Source organism: Apostichopus japonicus, chromosome 16, assembly GCF_037975245.1.
Source record: "Apostichopus japonicus isolate 1M-3 chromosome 16, ASM3797524v1, whole genome shotgun sequence".
Taxonomy (NCBI): Eukaryota; Metazoa; Echinodermata; class Holothuroidea; order Aspidochirotida; family Stichopodidae; genus Apostichopus; species Apostichopus japonicus.
The window spans coordinates 16467376-16486193 of NC_092576.1; the positions used below are offsets into that span (position 1 = coordinate 16467376).

The 18818-nt window shown below is 32.9% G+C and overlaps 1 protein-coding gene across 4 annotated transcripts in view; it reads right to left on the bottom strand.

Annotated features, from left to right (window-relative positions):
- Nucleotides 1-1828: 1828 nt before the first annotated feature.
- The window catches only part of LOC139982980 (neuronal acetylcholine receptor subunit alpha-9-like), a 53930-nt gene continuing 36940 nt past the window's right edge, over nt 1829-18818 (bottom strand). Inside the window, exons 2-8 of one of the 4 annotated variants that reach the window (XM_071996277.1) lie at nt 12960-13063; nt 12522-12667; nt 11107-11151; nt 6318-6427; nt 5551-5740; nt 4124-4475; nt 1829-3146 (exon numbers count right to left, since the gene is read on the bottom strand). In XM_071996277.1, coding sequence (XP_071852378.1) covers nt 2461-3146; nt 4124-4475; nt 5551-5740; nt 6318-6427; nt 11107-11151; nt 12522-12667; nt 12960-13020 — 1590 coding nt within the window. In that variant the 5' untranslated portion in view covers nt 13021-13063 and the 3' untranslated portion in view covers nt 1829-2460. The remainder of the gene's footprint in view (nt 3147-4123; nt 4476-5550; nt 5741-6317; nt 6428-11106; nt 11152-12521; nt 12668-12959; nt 13064-18818) is intronic. The other 3 variants (XM_071996278.1, XM_071996280.1, XM_071996279.1) reach the window with 3 other exon arrangements.

An 18818-nucleotide genomic window follows, 5' to 3' on the forward strand; every position in this document is an offset into this window, starting at 1 on the left:
GAAAGCTTCCATAACTTTACAAGTAAAATGTAAAATAGCATGTGTAGTTGAGCGGCCAGGAAGGAAACCAAATTGATAGTTATACAGTAGTCACAGTACATTTAGTCGGGTTTGTAAGACCTTTATTTGTTTTGGATATGAGAATGGCATGACACTAGTTATATAATGGTTGTATTAAATAGGCATTAGATAAAAGCATCACCTCATACAAATTTCCATGAATAACAATTGATGACAATTTAAATTGGACAGAACACGTTCATAATATCTGTAATAAAATTTCAAAATTTAACGGCATTATAAATATACTCAAAACCATTTTACTCCGGAGTGCAATCTTAACATTATATAACACACGTGTGCTCCCTCATTTGAAATATAGTCTCTTTCTGTGGGGATGTATTAACAGAACAACACTGGAAAGCTTATATAGACTACATAAACGTGTTACTCGTAATATTTGTAATACACATTTTACATGTAAAACTGCACCTCTCTTTACATAGCCTACAATACTTAATCTCTTTGACCTATATCATCAACTGCAATATCATATATTATCAACTTGGGATACTTTTATATAAATTTCACAAAGGTAAACTCCCAGAAGCTTTCAATGCAGTATGGCAGAATACCATACCGTTAAGTCAACCATATTCTAGAACTATTCGTAGTCAAACCCAAATACGAAGTACTGGTGTACATGTTTGAAACTCACTTGTTCAAGATATCAAAAACTCAAATGCTCTCAACTCATTTAAAAGAAAACTCAAGCAGTACCTTTTAAATAATAGTACAAACTACCCACGCTGAGTTGTTATATTGTCTCTTTGTATGAATTTATCTTTCACATTCTTCGCTTCCTTTTTATATTTTTTCTCTGTTTTTTCCTTATGTCTTTACTCTCTCTGTACTTATGTGATTTATGAAATTTTATTTTATTTTCTTAAGAGTCCAGACTCGAAAAGTTTCTACTTACTTCTGGTTCCTCCACTTCCATTATAGCATATTTTGTACTTTGTTTATTGTTATTTCATCATATTTTGAGTAAATTACTCATTGGCTCTGTTACTGTATATATATATATATATATATATATATATATATATATATATATATATATATATATATATATATATATATATATATATATATATATATATATATATATATATATATATATATATATATATATATATATATATATATATATATATATATATATATATATATATATGGAAAGTGGAAAATAAACTTAAAACTTCCAAGGGGTGGTAAAACGAACAGTAAACGGAACGGAGCGGTTTGTTAAACAAGGTAATTATATTATTGCCGATACAGTTCTTTGGAATATTTTGAGCAACAGGTAGGGAATCCTATCAAGGAAAGGAAGAGGAGGTATTTTGTTAGTGCAGTTTTCCAGTCCTGAAGGGTTATGGGGCCATTTGGGGCAGTCAAAAGTTGAGAGTATCAGAAGGGTTTGGGATGAATTTGCGGTTTGAGATGATTCTGTGATCGATCTCATGTTTATACTTATTGTCAAAGTGGTATTATTGAAAAGGATTTCTAGAAGTTTAATTTTGGTCTTTAATATTAATATGAATCTTGTCAATTTTGTTTTTGTTCCCTAGGTTTGAGATATTGAACATACTTTTTATACGGTGAGACAGACGTAATGAGTTATTGACACATGGGTCGGTAGAGACAACAACAGTGCACCATGTCTTCTTTGATTTGGCAGCTTTCAATTTGGTCATTCTGCTTTCCATATGATATGTCCCTTTAGTAGACTAATGTAGAAATATATTTGATAGTTTAAAACTATAAATTAAAGTTATAAGATTGCATTCTTTTATTTAGTGCTACATATACTACCTAACAAATATTAATGATATTTACAAAGGAATATCTTCAAGCAATGCATCCAATATTTCATGTTCTATAAAATGGAGAGATTATAGTATTGATAGAAAATCATATATGAGATACTTTTCACTTCTCAATTTACGTTTTGATTGATCTAAAAGAATGTGACCAAATATAACAAGTAGTTTATAAAATAATAATCTACGTTGAAAGGCTGTAAAGTAAACAAGGTTATTCTTAATACAAGCCTTCCTGCTTAAATAATCATTACTCATTTTGTAACATATTTTATTAATTTTCGAACCGATAAACATATGAAGTGTTACCTGTTAATAATTTAAAAGTTTAGTACATATAATAGATCTTGGTCAAATGTTCTACTTGATCCAGTGTGCGGTGTAACTTCTTTGTTCATCAAATACACAACACAACAGAAAGCTACATTGTTGGCTCGTTCATTTTTAATTACATTATAAAAAGCAAATGTTTCAGAAAGTTTAGTTCTTTTAAAACAGATTGTCTTCAGTTGCCTTGGAGCTCTCACACTTTCTAGCAGGTGCATATGGTATATCTTAATTGTACGTACAATGGTTATTAGTTGTTCAAACTTAAACGCATATAAACGTTGATCCCACCTATGGCTAAGAAAAAGACAATGGCTACAGCTCTCTTGATATTAAACCACGTCAGCATTTGTATCACGTTTTGAGTGCGTGTACTTCCGTCTTTCACCTTAACAGGTTCAGGGATGTTTGAGCCACTTGGAATCACTTCAGAACTTTCTTTGTCAAGATTTGTGTGTTTGGTTTCCGATACGGTGTCGTCGCTGGAATTTGCCTTTGGTGAGACCTTACGATTAGTAATTTTAATATATTCAGGAGTGTTTGAGCAACTTGGATTATCTTCAGATATTTCGATGTCAAGATTTGTGTTTTTGGATTCCGATACGGCGTCGTCGCTGGAATTTGCCTTTGGTGAGACCTTACGATTAGTAATTTGTATATGTTCAGGAGTGTTTGAGCAACTTGGATTATCTTCAGAACTTTCGATGTCAAGATTTGTGTTTTTGGTTTCCGATACGTTGTCGTGGCTGGAATTAGTCATTTCTATATACTGTTTCTTCTTATGTCTGTTGTGCCAGGACTCCCTCTTCTTGAGGTAAAATTGATTGAGGTTCGTCATTTTGGAGACAACGCAACTGTCATCTTCTGTGACCATATTTATTACAGAAAAAAACGTTACCACAGCTACTGCAATAGTTAAAATCGCAATGGATTGACCTGAAAAAGTCATAGAAAAATACATACACAATATTTAAGGTTAAAACATGTGCTTTATGCACATCTGTTTATATATTATATCTCCTCGTTTTTCTTGACATACACACTGAATCAACCATTTTCTTATCTAGTAGGAATATTTTTGAGACACCAAAATGTATATATCGAGAGAAAAAAATGACAATCCAAAATATGTCAAAAAACAGAGACAAAAATCAGAGAAATACCGGCAAAATTATATCTTGACAAACGAAACAAGAAAAACACTTTCAATGACCACAAAGGGTTATCTTAAAATATATCCTTGAAGGGCGCCATGGTTTCGATATTTTGTTATTTGGTTTTCGAGTAATGACCAAAATGCAATATTACCTATGTTGTCTAAAGTTAATCACGTCACAGACACGCAACAGTCAAGTCCCTTGGTCTTAGGGTTTAAGCGGACTTCGTGATATAATTTGTGTTCACAACACATTAACTAACATAACTTATTTTACCCTATACCTCCGCACGGGTAAGCACACTCACTGTGTTACCACTTGTTACAAACAATACTGCGCATTAATTCATCAAGTTTCAGGTCGGTGCTACCAATGATGAAAGGTGGGAAGAATTGTAGATTCTTTATTTTATCGGTTGATGAACGAGCACAATGTCTCAACCCCAATATACACACTTGATTAAAGAGTGGTCATTTTATTGAAGCCATATATTATATTAAATTGTATATTCGAATCCAGCGTAGAATGACAGATTCCGGGGTGGTCAAATGATAGTGCACAGAAATAATTGCATGATCCCAAAGTCGCTTCAAGCATTGGGATTTTACGTCTAACTTGAGCAATATTAATCTTTTTTTTTTTTAAATGTGTTAATAAATTTTGTGGATGAATATTTCTGATATAAATACCCTAATATATAATATAAGGGTGGAACCGCTAACGGTGCATGGGGGGGGGGGGGGGGACTGTACTTACCCACTTTAGAGAAAGCAGTATCAGGAAGTACTTGGTATAGTGTCCCAAGTTGAATGATTAAAGCCAGAAGGCACATCACACCAAACGCTGGTCCGTTGCTGTCTCCTCTTGGAAAGCAGATAGTAAACCCACTCAACAATGATATAAATATGTTTGGTATCACAAAGGTGTACATGCCGAAGTTTGTGTCAAGTCTTTCCAAAGTGGCGATGTACCGAACATATGATTGGTTTTGAAGGTATTGGTGGCATCTGTAGAGGGAGTCATTACCTCCAAGACCAGTAAATGTTAAACGCCAAGTAAGATGCTCAATTTCACATGAATCCATCTTGCCCAAAATTTGTAGTTTTTGCTGCATAGTTAAAGTGTGAAAGACCAAAATAAGTCCGATGTTTCAAAGAAACTTGTTTAATTCCAGAGAAACATTTAAAGAAAAGGTATAGGAGAAGGTAAAAGAATAAGAATTGGAATTGGAATAGGAACAGGGACAGGAATAGGAATAGGAATAGGAATAGGAATTGGAATTGGAATAGGAATAGGAATAGGAATATGAATAGCAGTAGGAATAGGAATAGGAACAGGAACCGGAATAGGAAAAGAAAAAGGCATAGGAATAGGAATAGCAGTAGGAATAGGAACAGGAACAGGAATAGGAAAATAAATAGGAAAATAAATAGGAATAGGAATAGGAATAGGAACAGGAACAGGAATAGGAATAGGAATAGCAGTAGGAATAGCAACAGGAACAGGAATAGGAACAGGAATAGGAATAGGAATATGAAAAGGAATAAGAATAGGAATAGGAATAGGAATAGGAACAGGGGAATAGGAACAGGGGAATATGAAAAGGAATAAGAATAGGAATAGGAATAGGAATAGGAACAGGGGAATAGGAACAGGGGAATAGGAACAGGGGAACAGGGGAAGAGGAAGGGGAATAAAGAAATAATTAGAAGAAGAATCAGCAAGTATCCTTTTAACTTTGACGTTTTACAACGTTGTGAGCCAAATTGCTACAATACTGAACTACACATTATGTTTGTGTAACCACATTACTTCTCAGTTAGTGCGTACAAAAACGATTATGGTTTGAGTTATTGGACAAAACAGGTTTCGAAAAGTTGGAACGTTTTATCTCAACGACGGAAAAGGATGTTACGAGACAAGTGTTACAGATGTGTTTCTAGTAATAAGATCCTTCAGTGTTGATATTTATATCTGTATCAATATTCTTCCTCACGAAGCAAAACAAAAATAACAGTTCAAATGAAACAAAATGTTTTCAATAAGTCAAAAGCAAAATAATGAAAACGTATTTATAACTTCCAGAAGAATTATGCAACCGTACCTCATTGTAGTCAAATAATAATCATTTTTATCTATTGTTTATAATTAAATTGCTTTCTCTGTGTTCATAACGCTTGTACCTCATTGTCCTGGTGCAGCCAAGTTGTAAACGTAACGTCACAAGTGTGTTTGTCTCTTGGGAAGTTCTCCACGTTTATCGAGCAAAACGTTCTGGTTGACGCTATGGTAACCCACTTTACTTTACCAGTGTTACGAACTTTTACAATATCGGTCTCCGTTTGGAAACTTACATCGCTATGTTTTGATAGTCTGGGAACAAACAATAACAACAAGCAACAACACATTGATGAAACAAATATAAGCATCCAAGAAATGACTCTTTGGAAGCAAACTGGGTCAATGTGATAAAGTGGACTGAGTATTTGTTCATTCCTGCTAAGGAAATTTTTATCGTTTTGGTGACATAGTAATAGTCTGTTTGCATTGGGAGAAAGTACACGAACTGTACTTGTTTCAATTATGCAGGGCATTGAGGATTTCACAATTAGTTTGAAAATAAAACAGAAGAACGAAAAAGAGAAGGACGGAAAACGTTTACGGATTATGAATTGTGGTCAGCGAGTATTTGAGATCCTCAGAAGATAATTCGAAGAGATTAGAGGCGCAAGCATAAACTGATTTTGATGAAAGAGATTGAGTCAAGCCTCAAAGGATGACAGTGAAGAAATATGTTTGACCTACCATATTTTTTTACATTTGGATAGACACCGGGTGATATAAACCTTCACAATTCCTTGATATATGTTTGACCAATTGTGAAACGTATGTCGCATGTTATAGCACAGTCATTGAATTAATAAAAACCGACAAGTAAATGGTTTCTTACCTTTCATACACAATCAATTCCGGTCGCCATATTTCAGTGAGGGGAAGTTCTATGTAGTCTAAATCATCGTATTCATCAGGATTCCAGGAAAGGCGAAAGTCATACCAAGTCTGTATATATATATATATATATATATATATATATATATATATATATATATATATATATATATATATATATATATATATATATATATATATATATATATATATATATATATATATATATATATATATATATATATATATATATATATATATATATATATATATATATATATATATATATATATATATATATATATATATATATATATATTTATATATACTCTAAAAACAAAAGGGTGAAATTTCACTCTTTCTGAGAGTGTATCGAGTGATCACTCCATGAAGAGTGAAATTCACTCTTTTAAAAGGGTGAAATTCACTCTTTTAAAAGAGTGAATTCCACTCTTTAAAGAGTTAATTATATTGTACCGCTGATTTTGAGGAACGGGATTGATAGAATGAGTTTGTGACTCAATGGAAAGGCCTTATCTATTCAAAGAAATATGGCTATTGTACAAGGATGCATCCAAATGTCAAGACAATGGAATGGGCTACTACACTGATGATAAGACGATTTGCTAGATTTGGACACTTTTAGAATACATTAAAAAAGGACAAAGACAACAGTTTATGGTATTAAATATATATTAAACAGTAAAAATGATACCAAGTTTCACATACAAACACAGATTAAAGCAACATTACAAACATAGAAAGACACACAAATATGCAATGAATGATTCACTCACCCCACGTCTATGTTTCCCTCATACAAATGTGATTTTCTTATAATTAAAAATAATTCTTGTTACGTCCATGAAATATGTATCAGAGTGTGCTGGCAATACCTCAAAAATGGTTTTGCAAATAACGTAATCTTACAATTTCAATTTGCTATATGCAAACATTTATCATTTTCGAACTCGTTTTGGCGCCTTTTTAAATCTGTGAAAAATATATGAAGAACAACAATCACACTGGTATACTACTCTCTATGACTGGTGAAACGGATATGTTACTGCACAATGGTAAATTCCTGACAGATAGAAATTAAACGCTCAATCCTATGTAGCCTACATCTAAACCCGTCAACCCTCTGGATGGCAAAACTTTTAGGTTTAGAATAGTAACTTATGCAAACATTTGAAAGGAAATTAACTTAGTAATTACGTATTATTAAGTCATATTTAGGCACTAGTAAATATATTTAAATAAAACAAAATATTTAAATATTTTTAAGTATGGGAATTGGATCACAACTATTCAATTTGGTTTTGCAAACAATACCCTCCTAAAAGAATTTCATATTATACTCAAAACAGAGTTTCAAAGTTCAAAATAATGTTGGCGTCTGAAAACAGTCTAAGAGAGTCCAATTTTTACACAGATGCATTGGGATCATGTAAAGTAATAATAACGATAATAATGATAATGTTATCGGCTATATATATGCTGTGAATTGTCGGAAATCAAGTGAAACGAGTATGTCTAGACCAGTGTCTAGACATAATGCCAGCATAAAAATACGGCACTAGTCAACTGATTTAAGTGAAGCATTAAATATTGCGTGAATATGCCGTGAATGTCGAAATCAAGAAAAATGACTAAAGCTAAACACAATGCCAGCATAAAAATACTGAACTTGTCAACTGATATTCAAGTGAACCATTAAATTCTGCGTGTATATGCCATGAATGTCTGAAATCAAGGAAAACGAGTGTCTAGACATAATGCCAGCATAAAAATACTGCCCTTTTTGAATGAAAATATTTAACCATTAAAGGAATAACAAAGGCAGGGATCATATTTAAAAAATATAATAACAAAAGGACCCTCATGAAGTTTGTTGTACAAACAGGGTGGTACTAAATCTCTTGTAAAAAATAATGGTGGCGTCTGAAAACAGTCTAAGATTGTCCAATTTTTAAACAGATGCATTGGGACCATGTAAAGTAATAACGTAATAATGATGAATGAAAAATATATCAAAATATATAGCGTGTCAAGTGGTCTAAATTTCGAGTTCATAATATGCTTTTGAATAAATCGTTTACAAAGAATGCATCATCCATTAAAGGTTAAATTAAACCTTTTAATTACTAACATAGCAGTACGTAATGAATAAAACATACCTTCATTTGCTTCTTAAAACTATATATATATATATATATATATATATATATATATATATATATATATATATATATATATATATATATATATATATATATATATATATATATATATATATATATATATATATATATATTTATTTATATATATATATATATATATATATATATATATATATATATATATATATATATATATATATATATATATATATATATATATATATATATATATATATATATATATATATATATATATATATATATATATATATATATATAGACGTGGACTTACCTTATCTGGTCTTACCATGCACCTTAAATATTACCTCTTCAAAAATATTGTAAAATGTTGTTAACGAAAGGGCAAAATGAAGATTAAAACAAATGAAACTTAAAAACCCTGCCAATTACAACTGTGATGGAGTCTCAAACTGGTGAGCTTGTTGAATCAAAAATGAAAAATAATTGGGTTGGCCTTCTGTCTGGACCAAGGCCCAACAGAAAAGGTTGGGTAAAATTTCAGGGGCTTCTCCTTAACAAATTGGCCAACGTTGGTGCCCACAGCCTATCTGAAACGACAAAGTTATTTCAAAACATTATTACCCAGATAAATGTGTGGCTTTGGATAAAATGGACATATTTTTTTAGTTTCTTATACTGTGGTACACTTTGGTTGACAAAAAGTAACGTCTTTACATCACTGTAACTTTTGTCTATTTATAACTATCCAACAGTTGAAGCAGGAAGGGTAATAACCTTAACACCATACACAACAAATGGTATTTACTTTCTGTATTGCACTAACAGGACCATACACCATGTGTAGGCATTTGAAACGCTCTTAGGATATTCTCTTTTATGGGTTAGAAGTTCAATCAATCGTTTGGCATAAGTTTTTCTCTCTGCTGCATATGACCATTAACATACCTGTTGCAAGCAATCATTCAGATTTTCCAACACAGTTGATAGATTAATTCTATTTTCTGTCCATATTAATTTTGTATTCCCTTGTGAATTAAATAGTGAAAGGGGTTACATCTTTGTTGTATTATTTACTGGTAAAAGGCAACGTTTTTAATTATTGATATTCCTTTAAGGCCCTGAATGGTTTTGTACATTAGTACTCATTGCTGTCTGTACTGTGAATGAAGAAGTTACTCAACGTCACAGATAGTACCCATCTTAAAGTAGATGAATCTTGTGTTTGCTTTGGAGGGTGTTTCATTTGCTATGTCCATACACTGTGTAGTAAGCATTTGTAACTCTCTCAGGAGATTCTCTTTTAAGGGGTTAGAAGGTCATGCAATCTTTTGGCGTTACTTTCTCTGCTGCGTAGGACCATTAACATACCTGAATTGTAATCAATCATTCGGATTTTTCAACACAGTTCAACATGTAATTGTATTTTCTGTCCATATTTGCATTCCCTTGTGAATTAAACAGTGAAAGTGGTTAAACTTTGTTGTAGTAACTGGTAAAAGGCAAGTTTGTTTATTATTGGTATTCCTGGCTCTGACTGGTTTTCTACAGTATTACCCATTGCTGTCTGTACGGTGAACGCTTAATCTGAAGGCCGTATAGTATTGTTCTACCGTATGTTGAAGTTAAATTGATATATTGAACTTTGCTTAAAGTGATGTGTACATATCTATTATCTGATATTGCTATTCATGATAGTTATGATTGATTATTGCAATTGTTTGTCGTCCGAATTTGATTGTTTCTATTATTATTTTGTAATTTTCTTTCAGGAAATTTCCCTTTATTCCGAATTTCCCACCTGTGAAAAAATATGCATCCAAAAACAATCTGGTAATTCTGCTGTCTCTGTTTCAGTTTGTGACATTATACATCTTGATACGTGAAATAACAAAAAACTCATAAAGAAAAACGTTCATGAAGAAAAAACACAATTCCTGGACCTTAGCTGCATTAACTTCTGGCCCATTACTCATAGGCCTAACGTTAGGCATAGGCCTTACCTCCAAACAACTAGCCAATGTATTATGTGTATAGTGTCAAGCATAATGTTAAATGTTTCCGCTAAAGTACGCTGTTAAGCGTAACGTTTAAGAGCCTAGCCAATCGACTGTAGGCAACGACGACCTACGGCTTTGGCGACCTTCTAAATTATATACGATTTCACGTTCTTTCAACATTTGCTTGATAAACTTACCTCCAATCAACTGAATACCATCACATCCAAATCCGCTTTCTTTCCAGCCACTGCGAAACTGACATGTTTTAAGATGTAAAACGACAAGAACGAGCGAAGGCAAACGAGTAAAAAAATGGCGTAAATACAAATATTTCTAATTCGAAGAAACGCATTCTGATTGGCTGATCCTTCACTCCAAGAAAGAGTGAGCGTTTTTAGCAGTTGATTGGCTCATTTGCTCACTCCTTTGTAGAGAGTGAATATTAAGTACTTTGGCTTTGAAATACGAAGATTCCTGTTGTCTAATAGAGTGAATTTCCGCAAAGTTCACTCTTTTGTTTTTAGAGAATATATATATATATATATATATATATATATATATATATTATATAAATATTATATGTGACAAATAATGCTCAGTTTTAACATAAGAAGGAAAACAAACAAACCATGACCATGGTGCCTCGTAACTGCAATTCCTGACTCGAGTAATCCTGAAAGAAATATGCAACATAAATACCGCAAACGTTCCGTAGTCACAAGTTAAGTATTAGCATCACAGTCAGCTATACTATTAATTTATTGAATCGTACCGATATCAGCTTCATCTAGCAAAGAATAAATGTATCACCATTTATTTTCGCAATCATGTTTCAAGCAATATACCATTGTCCGATGACAAATGTTTTTACACATGCTTTCATTATAAGCAAACAAAATTCCCCGATTCGTTGTACAATGTTTTGGTTGAATGAATTTTGCATGAAGGGTTCGGGATTTGTTCCTAGCTTCAATCGGAAGCGGAATGGTTTACCAGTTTACCTGCTCGGAACCCGTGAACCAACTGGTTTAGGTGTTGAAGTTGCGGATTTCCTCTTGGTCGTAAAAAATTGCTAGTTTCACTTGCGATACTAAATACGCCCTTTCCTTCATACCCAGCGTCATCGGTTGGATCACTGAGCAGGTAAAACTAATACCTCATTCCGCCCCTGGTCCCAAATTAAATATTTGACATACATGGACTGTATAAGCGTACGATTTTTCCTCGGGTTGCAATATATACTTTCACATATGTGCTGTTTATATATATATATATATATATATATATATATATATATATATATATATATATATATATATATATATATATATATATATATATATATATATATATATATATATATATATATATATATATATAATATATATATATATATATATATATATATATATATATATATATATATGCAATGGAGGTAAACGACAAAGGCAAATGAATATATATATAAATGAAAATCGTAATGAGTTGGAAAATCAAGAACAGTGAAAAACTCCAACTCATTACGATTTTCATTTATATATATTCATTTGCCTTTGTCGTTTACCTCCATTGCATTAACATAAAGTCTGTTCAAAGTATCTCTTTCGAGATCCGGCAAATGATTTCGAGTTGGTCAGCATCATGTTTGATCTCTAGAGTAAGGCAAAATATGTCACCAAAAACAGAACTAGTATTGTTCGATACAGGTGACAAACGCCTACAGTGAAATTACGACCTTCCTTACCGGTTCTGGACATACAATCAGCGTCCATAGCCTAGTGGTTAGGGTGTCCGCGTACAGAGCGGAAGGCCCGTGGTTCGAATCCCGGTGGAGGCTGAAAGTTTTTTCACTGTTCTTGATTTTCCAACTCATTACGATTTTCATATATATATATATATATATATATATATATATATATATATATATATATATATATATATATATATATATATATATATATATATATATATATATATATATATATAGACGGATAGATGGATAGATAGAAAGATTGATAGATTCATATATAAAGTATACATTACCAAATAATGTATAAACGGCTCAAATCGGAATCCAACTTCTACCGTTTGGTATGAATCTTTCACAGGTCTCAAGTATTTCATATACTCTGTTGTGTCGGTGAGGTTGCGATACAACCAATTACGAGCGTTCATGTTAGCACTCTCAACTTTAGAAGGATACGTCAAATGAAATACGGTCATAAATATCACACGATTTAAGGTTCGCTTGTATTGACTTATTTTCTCTTCTTCTTTTTGTAAGATATTTAAGATAGAGCTTACATGTGAGGGACAAATAAAATGTTTCCTAACGAAAATATTGAAACTTCTGTTTACCAAAGAGCTGAGTGTTCCATGCATTACAAATCCCAATCTAAATTCTCTAACAGGGCTAACATGTATTGATAATAAATTATAAGTCTTTCCATTAAATTCGGCTAAATTAATCAACATACTCACCGAAATATGATGGAAATGCATTAGACATTAACGTAAGCAGCAAGCAGTGAGAGAAAAACATGATGCTCCGATGACAAGATGTCACAGCTCATCCAAACCCAAAACTATAGTAATCAAGAATGAAAGAAGATATGCTATGTTTCGATTCATATAGCTTTCTTTTATATGCTGGTGTCATACTTCATCAGAAATGATCAACATATATGAAAACAACACCTACGTAGGTGTCTCACAGCAAACGACTGGAAAAATGCTTTTGATAACATTCAAGTCGTTTAGTGGGTTCAACTTCAATCTGCCAACGCTGTATGTACCCACTTAAAGGTGACATTGCAATAGCAGTATGCATTTATTTCGACTTGTACAAGCACTAGAAATTGTTCAGTCGGTTCAACTGTCAATTGTACCGAATCTATCCCTGTATTTACTCTGTCAACAGTGATTTTGATATACTGACAGCACTTTCTACCATGGCTACCGTTCTTCAGATATAAAATGTTTCTAGAGGTGGTTCAACTGCTTGTATGTCGCTATGCACTGATGGGACCCATTTTTAGGCTTAATTGTGATGCCTTAATTGAAGTATGACCATTTGAACTCTTAACATCTAAATGACGAGTTCAGTATGTAGATCTATCTGAATTGAGCAGGACAGGCTTTCGCAACCGACGACCGTTTACATTATACCCCTTGCTCGGTGTAAGCACCAGTGATCATCGAACTGCATTGTGAGTTTTCTTAAAAGGAAAACAATCCGCCAAACCAAAAGCCTTTTGATGTCCAGTACTGATGCTAATTCAAAATCCTTTCGGGTGCAAGCAGCCTCCATTTACCAAAATAACCTCACGTCATAATTCTCAGTCTCTGTACAAATTTGAAGGCTGCGTTTCTGAACAAATAACGTACGTAACAAATCAACAACGAGAGTTATAGGTCATCGCTGATCACGAGTTAACCCCAAGCTGCCTTTATACATTACAAATTTAACACCGTGCGAGGGTTTTAAAGCCGTGCTTGCAGTCAAATGGGGATTTAGATGATAACTATTTACCAAGACTGCACATGAATCGCTAAACATTTCGTGCGACCTTCCACAAAAATATCACAAAAATATATCGTAAATGTAATTGTTCTACTTTCGTCATTTACTGATCTGGTTTTTTAATCAAGTAAATAAAGTACCTAACAACAACCTAAACAGACGTTGGTAATGCCCGTGGTATTAAGGTGTTTGGAAACTTAACATTTTGCTGTTGGAAGACCCAAATAACATCAGTTCAGTCAAGGACACTATTGAGCAAACAATCAGTAACCGCCACAATCACGACCCTTGTCTGCTATGGGAAGCATGTAAAATTATCCTAAAATCCGTGTAAATTGCCTATTCTAAAGATTCAGCTAAACAACGACAAATTGATGAAAAGATGTTAATTGTAAAGATTGCTTTTCTTTAACAGCAGAACACCCCATGTTCCAACTTGAGGAATTAAGGACTACGTTGGATGATATCTATGACTACAGATTAAAAGGTATTATTATTAGATCTACGCCCGTTGGTCAAACAAACAGGAACGATTTTCACGCCGAAATAATATTCGAATTGTTGGACTAAAATCTCAGAATGACAAAGATGGTTGACAATGGCTACCAATGTATTCGCCAGTGCTGAAATCCCAAACTGTACCCCTGAGATGTCCCATTTTGATGGCAGACATGTTCAAGGGCGAGATGTCATTTGCTGGTAAAATTGTCTTCATACCAAGACAAAATGGTTCCAACAAAGAAAATTCGGAACTTAAACAAAGGATATTTAAATTAGAGGAAGACCCAAAAAAATGCAGAAACAAGCAAATGACATACAGCAGCCCTCAACAAAAAGAAACAATATTCGCATTTTTGGTAAACAAGAAAGCAAATATGAAAATATAACATAATTAATTAATAAATTAACTAAAGAAACACTGAAAATCAATCTGAAACAAGAAAATATAGGTAGATGTCATCGTGTTGGCAGAGCTTTCCCTGGGGCAGGTCATCGTGCATACTTGTTAAATTCACATCTTACCAACATAAATCAGAAGTTATCGAGGCCAGACGCAACTAAACAGGTATATGTATTGTAATAAAGGAGGATTTAACTCGGATCAATAACATGCTCCTCAACCAAACCAAGAAACACAGTAAAGTAACCAACTGCTGGACAGTAGATGGAAGAATAACATCAATCGTGAAGACTAATGACCAACAGAAAATCAAAATGACTATAAACTCTTCCTCGGATCTCACAAATATGTAAACTTGAACGAATACTGAAACAAGCCACTCATAAAAATAACTTTATCTTTGTGTGTGCATCACTACTTTCTGTTTGATACCACATCCTTATTGTGATGACTGTTGTTGTATTGACCCGTTTTGTTTTCTTGTATCGTCATGGAAGTATTTTCTTGAAAGTGAGAAAGATTTTATATAGCAGTACATGAACAAAGTAAGTAATGTTTTGTTAATGGTTACAAATCAAAGGCTAGCTTGCAATTCTGTTTTCTCTAAATTCTATTACTGTTATGGCTGATTCTTTATCTCCATTCAGTAGTCTAACTGATGAGGTGCTTGTACTTAAATCAAGCTTTGACAGTGTAGATAACATAAGTAACTTAGATTTTGATAAGTGCAATCTGCACTATCAGATCTTTACCTGTACCGATTTATAGGTCTCTTAATTATGAGCTGGATATTGATGTGGAAAATAATCTACTTAAAACCTAATGATAATGTAAAATTTTTAAATTATACTGATTATCAGTTTAAAAGTAGTAAACAAGATTATAAAGGATTGCCTATTATACATTTTAACTGCAGAAGTCTTAACGCAAATTTCTCTAGACTTAATAATTATTTGAAAGAGTTGGATCATGATTTTGCTATTGTAGCCATCAGCGAGACTTGGTTCAACTCTTATTCAAATAGAGCATTATATCGAATTCATGGGTATGATATGTGTCGTATAGACAGAATATATAACAGAGGGGGTGGAGTTGCTCTGTATATCCGTAATACTTTAAGCTATACCATTTTGAATATGATGAGTTTTGCTAAAAATGATGTGCTTTAATGTATATCGATTGATGTTTCTGTTGAAAATAAAAAGAACGTAATCGTTAGCTGGCTGTACAGACACGCCGATTCAGCTGTTGATATATTGAATGATACTCTTGAGAAATTATACAGGCACAAAATATGTGATGTGTACTTGTGTGGGGACTTTAATATAAATCTTTTTAACTATGAACATCATAACGGTACCTTTCAGCTTATGTCTGTTTCCGTCAATAACTAGACCAACACGTACAACCTGTCATTCTGCGTCATTGATTGACAATATTTTTACAACTGTGCTTTGCATTCAGTTATGCAGCGGTTAACTCCTAAATGATATTAGTGACCACCTTCCAGTTTATTTTTTTTTGGGGGGGGGGTGGGTATTTAATTATAGGCCCAATGCAAAAGATAGTCACACGCCGAGTGAGGGATGTATTTGCAATATTAATAAGTTTTGTACCGAACGTTGTCCTATTAAAATGGTATCAATAAAAAAGAAGGTTATTGACAAACCATGGATGACCAAATGATTAAAAATTATTGTAAAAAGAAAAAAAGAATATTTATAAGATTCCTTAAAAACAGAGCAGCAGAGGCCAAACAAAAGTATAACAGCTATAAAAAATAGATTAAATTCAATTCTGAAATCCTGTAAATAAAAAATACTTTTCAAAACTCATTGAAAAGCACAAAAATAATTTGAAATAAACATTGACGAATTTGAACAGTATCATGAATAAAAACAATTGAGTTAAGGTAGTTATCCTGACTCTTTTGACAATTTGGAAGATAAAGGGGATCAAATTGTTGATGGATTTAATATTTTCTTTACAATCATTAGACCAAATTTAGCTCCTAATTTTTCTGAACAAAACTGGGTATATTCTTGACTATTTTGTCAATAGTAACACAATTTTTTTTTTTTTTTAGCAGATACTGATGTTAATGAAGTACTTCAAGTTGTTAAGAATTTTTCCAGTAAAACATCATTTGATTGTAATGATATGACCTTTTAATTGTTAAAATATGATGTCATATGTAGTATAACATGTTACCTTTATTTGTAAGTCTTTCTCCGATTGTACCTTTCCTGATGCTATGAAAGTCGCAAAAGTTATACCTATTTTTCCAAGCTGGTAATAAAACTGCATGTAATAACCACAGGCTGATTTCATTGCTCCCTCTGCTTTCCAAGGTTCTTGAAAAACTTTTTGAAAAACGGTTAGATGTTCTCATCACTAAAAATAACATTCTTGCAGAGAGCCAATACGGTCTTAGGAATGGCAGGTCTTCATCTATGGCTATACTAAAACTTGCCAAAACTAATTTCTTACTTCCAGTTTATACTGTATTGATTTGCGACAAATTCATTTTCTTATTTTCTTTTCTTTTCTTTTTTGTACTTTTTAAAAAAAAAAGATTTTTTCTTTTCTTTTCACCAATTTTTTTCACAAAATAAAATATTTGTTATTCTTCGAAATGCTAGACAATCGCTGGAATCTGAGAGCAACTATTTAATAACAATTTAACTAACATGGATTTAAAGGAAAAGAGAAGATGGACAGTGAAGGTGAATGAGATGTTCCACCAGGGTATTATATTACGTTTAGCAGAGAATTTAAAACCTTTCGAATTTGAATAGTAGTAGCCTCTTCCACCCACGGTCTGGCTCAAAATTTACCGATTAGGTTCTTTTCTTAGTTTTGATTAAATTGTTAACTGTTTCCTGTTTGTTTGCTCTTGCTGTTACTGCTGTACTGAGATATTTCCTCGCTTAAACATTCCCACCTGAGCCTTTTCAGTTGCCACCAATGTGCCCCTTGTTTTTGCGCCACAATATGGTGTCGTACTTTTTCAACTGTTAGTAGTGACAACATCGATTCGTTTCCTTAGCTGCTTCGCTTTTCCTACAAGTTGGATCGATTCTTTATTCGTGCACTTCTCACCCTCAGTTTGAACTTTTCAACAAATACTCCGTGTTCTCGTATTTTTCATCCTGCGTTCTCTATAATGCTGAGCCCTAAAATCTCACAACATACATTTTTTCTATCATTCATGGGCACCGATTTAAAGTTGATCACGTTTTATGTAAGAGAGCTCAGGCAAGCAAGAAAACGGAAACAACAATTTACAGCCCTCTACAGAAGCAAATCGGACATAATTCTCTTACAAGAACACACATCTGTCTTACTGATGAGAAATACTTCGAAATGGAATGGGGTAGAACTAATCTATTGTCGCATGTGACTACTGTAAGTCGTAGAGTTTGTATTTCTTATTAATCCTAGTTTAACTTTTAATGTTATTAAGCAGGAACGTAGTCTATTCCGTTGATTTATGATAGCAGATATTCAAATTTATAATCGAATTTTTACGCTCGCATGCATTTATGCCCCTAATACTGACAAACCCAGCTTTTTGACGGAAGCGTCCATTATCTTAAGTAGGTTTCAGGGTGATAACATTATATTTGTGGGGGATTTAAATTTAGTTCTCAACTTGGAGCTCAACAAAAAAGATGGAACCATAGAACCAATTTTAAAGCAAGGGAAAAGTGTTTCGATTTCATGGCCACTCATGATCTTGTTGATATTTGGAGAGAAAAATCCCACCTCTTACAAATTTCACTTGGAGTTTTAATGTCACTCCCGGTATTCATTGCAGGCTTGATTATTTCCTAGTTTATACAAATACTTGTCATGCACTAACTAACGTGATCTTCTCTCCCGGTATTCATTCAGATTATTTTTTTATTTGTGT